The sequence below is a fragment of the Pecten maximus genome, chromosome 1 (assembly GCF_902652985.1).
Source record: "Pecten maximus chromosome 1, xPecMax1.1, whole genome shotgun sequence".
NCBI classification, from domain to species: Eukaryota; Metazoa; Mollusca; class Bivalvia; order Pectinida; family Pectinidae; genus Pecten; species Pecten maximus.
Genome location: NC_047015.1, coordinates 28,885,989 through 28,890,905, shown reverse-complemented (window position 1 = coordinate 28,890,905; position 4,917 = coordinate 28,885,989). Strand labels below are relative to the sequence as shown.

General features: G+C 39.6%; 1 protein-coding gene across 1 annotated transcript; it reads right to left on the bottom strand.

Moving 5' to 3' along the window:
* Positions 1-2,071: 2,071 nt before the first annotated feature.
* LOC117337582 (autotransporter adhesin BpaC-like) lies at positions 2,072-3,506 on the bottom strand. The gene is made up of 2 exons (XM_033898663.1): positions 2,837-3,506; positions 2,072-2,328 (listed from the first exon to the last, which is right to left on the bottom strand). Exons 1-2 carry the CDS (start codon positions 3,504-3,506, stop codon positions 2,072-2,074), a joined length of 927 nt encoding a protein of 308 aa, XP_033754554.1.
* Positions 3,507-4,917: the final 1,411 nt, after the last annotated feature.

The following is a 4,917-nucleotide window of genomic DNA, read 5'->3' as shown; positions in this document are numbered from 1 at the left end:
TTTATACTAACTTAGTTTATGATTTCTATATCATTGTTCTGTTTATACTAACTTATTTAATGATTTCTATACATTGTTCTGTTTATACTAACTTAGTTTATGATTTCTATATCATTGTTCTGTTTATACTAACATAGTTTATGATTTCTATACATTGTTCTGTTTATACTAATTTGGTTAATGATTTCTATATCATTGTTCTGTTAATACTAACTTAGTTAATGATTTCTATATCATTGTTCTGTTTATACTAACTTATTTAATGATTTCTATATCATTGTTCTGTTAATACTAACTTATTTAATGATTTCTATACATTGTTCTGTTTATACTAACTTATTTAATGATTTCTATATCATTGTTCTGTTTATACTAACTTATTTAATGATTTCTATACATTGTTCTGTTTATACTAACTTATTTAATGATTTCTATATCATTGTTCTGTTTATACTAACTTAGTTTATGATTTCTATATCATTGTTCTGTTTATACTAACTTAGTTTATGATTTCTATACATTGTTCTGTTTATACTAACTTAGTGTTTGATTTCTATATCATGTTCTGTTTATACTAACTTATTTTATGATTTCTATATCATTGTTCTGTTTATACTAACTTAGTTTATGATTTCTATACATTGTTCTGTTTATACTAACTTAGTGTTTGATTTCTATATCATTGTTCTGTTTATACTAACTTAGTTAATGATTTCTATATCATGTTCTGTTTATACTAACTTATTTTATGATTTCTATATCATTGTTCTGTTTATACTAACTTAGTTTATGATTTCTATGTCATTGTTCTGTTTATACTAACTTAGTTTATGATTTCTATATCATTGTTCTGTTTATACTAATTTGGTTAATGATTTCTATATCATTGTTCTGTTAATACTAACTTATTTAATGATTTCTATATCATTGTTCTGTTAATACTAACTTAGTTAATGATTTCTATACATTGTTCTGTTTATACTAACTTAGTTAATGATTTCTATACATTGTTCTGTTAATACTAACTTAGTTTATGATTTCTATATCATTGTTCAGTTAATACTAACTTAGTTTATGATTTCTATATCATTGTTCTGTTTATACTAACTTAGTTTATGATTTCTGTAGAATCGATATGTTCATGCTAACTTAGATGTTTATGATTTATATTTAAGTGGTTACGCTTTTAAATCAATGAATTGGTTATTTCTAAGTGTATTATATTTGTTTCACTGTTGTACGACTTTTATCGACGGGGCAGAAATGGACGTTTTATTTCGAATGAAAAAGAAATAAAGAAAGACCCAATAGTTGAGATCAGTACAAACTTCTGTGTAAAAGTACCTGTCATAACGGCCATTAAATCGTACAGACCGATTATAATATTTATAAGTGTTAATCATAATTAGTTCTTATTGTTCTAGTATTCCTAAAATAATTAGGATAAAACAACGATACTAAATAATTCTATCAATAAAAAATAACGAAAGAAATGTTAACTATAATGAAAACGATAACAATATTGTTTTGTTTTTTCTTTATTTCACCGTTGCCTACCTGATTTCTAAACGGCCCCTGTAAAATGAGTTGCCATGGAAACTGTGTGTCTTATCGTGGTAGTAGACATAATATAAACGAAAAGAACGTGGACAGATTATGTAATAACCATGAAAATTTAGGAAATTCCAGAACTTAATTTTCCAAAGGTAAGGCATTTTGGATTTAAGGAAACAATCTTAAGCAAGAATCTTTAAATAATTCTGTGATGCTTTCCTGTGTGGAAAATCAACTTATGAAACTTTGATGTTTTAGTTGAAACTGGGGCCAGATATACATGTATCGATATTATAATATTCGGCATAATCAAATTCTCGTCAGACATGTATCAGGATGTTTACAGATGACGAGTTTAATGTGATGTATAATTACATAAGGATGGCCCACGAAAAACCTCGACACAGGAATAACAGTACTTCTAATAAGTGTTTTTTTGGATTCCCCGGAAGTGCGTATTTTCAGGGAATTGTACGTCACCTCAGGTGAAGATCCGAGGTGCGTGGTTCGACGTTGACTACCGGTGTCGGTTTGTGTTTCTCCTAAAGCTGATAAATGGTCCGGTCTCTGCTGTTGTGGTTGTGTCCCTGAGGAAGAAATTTACCGCCTTGCTCTGGATGGCATGCGACGGACTGCCCGTATGTTGTTCAATGAAATAGTCAACAACTAGTTCAAGGAGACCCTGCCTCAAAATGGCCCTGGATGCACTGTACTCCCCAAATATCGCAACACTCGGGCCGTCTAGTATCCAATACCCAAGGGACTGGGTACTTACTGTGAATACCAACAATACCCACAGAACTGGGTACTTACTGTGAATACCCACAATATCCACAGGACTGGGTACTTACTGTGAATACCCACAATACCCACAGGACTGTGTACTTACTGTGAATACCCACAATACCCACAGGGCTGTGAACTTACTGTGAATACCCACAATACCGACAGGACTGGGTACTTATTGTGAATACCAACAATACCCACAGGGCTGTGAACTTGCTGTGAATACCCACAATATCCACAGGACTGTGTACTTACTGTGAATACCCACAATACCCACAGGACTGGGTACTTACTGTGAATACCCACAATACCCACAGGACTGGGTACTTACTGTGAATACCCACAATACCCACAGGACTGGGTACTTACTGTGAATACCCACAATACCCACAGGACTGGGTACTTACTGTGAATACCCACAATACCCACAGGGCTGTGAACTTACTGTGAATACCCACAATATCCACAGGACTGTGTACTTACTGTACTGACGTACCGTTACTAACAGGACGCGTACCGTTACTGACACGACCCGTACCGTTACTAAAAGGACCCGTACCGTAACTAACAGGACCCATGCCGTTACTGACAGGACCCGTACCGTTACTGACAGGACCCGTACCGAAACTGACAGGACCCGTACCGTAACTAACAGGACCCATGCCGTTACTGACAGGACCCGTACCGTTACTGACAGGACCCGTACCGTAACTGACAGGACCCGTACCGTTACTGACAGGACCCGCACCGTTACTGACAGGACCCGCACCGTTACTGACAGGTACCGTACCGTTACTGACAGGACCCGTACCGTAACTAACAGGACCCATGCCGTTACTGACAGGACCCGTACCGTTACTGACAGGACCCGTACCGTAACTAACAGGACCCATGCCGTTACTGACAGGACCCGTACCGTTACTGACAGGACCCGTACCGTAACTGACACGACCCGTACCGTTACTGACAGGACCCGTACCGTAACTAACAGGACCCATGCCGTTACTGACATGACCCGTACCGTTACTGACAGGACCCGTACCGTAACTGACAGGACCCGTACCGTTACTGACAGGACCCGCACCGTTACTGACAGGACCCGCACCGTTACTGACAGGACCCGTACCGTTACTGACAGGACCCGTACCGTAACTAACAGGACCCATGCCGTTACTGACAGGACCCGTACCGTTACTGACAGGACCCGTACCGTAACTGACAGGACCCGTACGTTACTGACAGGACCCGCACCGTTACTGACAGGACCCGCACCGTTACTGACAGGACCCGTACCGTTACTGACAGGACCCGTACCGTTACTAACAGGACCCGTACCGTAACTGACAGGACCCGTACCGTTACTGACAGGACCCGCACCGTTACTGACAGGACCCGTACCGTTACTAACAGGACGCGTACCGTTACTGACACGACCCGTACCGTTACTAAAAGGACCCGTACCGTAACTAACAGGACCCATGCCGTTACTGATAGGACCCGTACCGTTACTGACAGGACCCGTACCGAAACTGACAGGACCCGTACCGTAACTGACAGGACCCGTACCGTTACTGACAGGACCCGAACCGTTACTGACAGGACCCGCACCGTTACTAACAGGACATGTACCGTTACTAACAGGATCCGTACCGTTACTAACAGGACCCGCACCGTTGCTGACAGGACCCGAACCGTTACTGACAGGACATGTAAAGTTAATAACAGGACCCGCACCGTTACTGACAGGACCCGAACCGTTACTGACAGGACCCGTACCGTTACTAACAGGACCCGTACCGTTACTAACAGGACCCGAACCGTTACTGACAGGACCCGCACCGTTACTGACAGGACCCGTACCGTTACTGACAGGAACCGTAACGTTACTGACAGGACCCGTGCCATTACTTACAGAGACCTTACTGCGTATACACCCGTGATAAACTATTCGTGCGATACTGATGAGAAGTGATGTGTATATTAATGAAGATGAACTATGGTCTAGAACACTCCGCCCACCAGCACCATTCACCAGATAATCAGAGACAAATGTGACTGTATGTTTTAATATTTAATGGCTACACTTCTCTTTAATACCAATGATTTCTATGAATATTTAACGACACATTCAATATCAGTTTAGATGAAACTACTTCTGTCGTCCCGTTTGTAGTTTGTACCATGACCTGGAATATTCAATCACATTCTGACGTTCAGCTGACTCGTACATATGTAACAAGCGGATGACAGGTAATTAAGGTACTTTAATATGATATTATTTATAACACCAAACTATGAACCACAAACTGCACGGGATAAGACAGTGAAAACGTGTGTCACACCTTCAGGTTCTTGTACATAGCCAGATGTATCATAAACCTTTTATTTGATTTTTGATTGTAAAAAATAAATAAATAAATAAAGTCTTAATCGTCTTAATATTTCTATAATTCTATTACTAACCTAATGGTGACCGCGACCTCTCCAGTCCACAGCAGTGGTTGGCTACATCATGGTGACCGCGCGACCTCTCCAGTCCACAGCTGTGGTTAGCTACATCATGTTGACCACGACCTC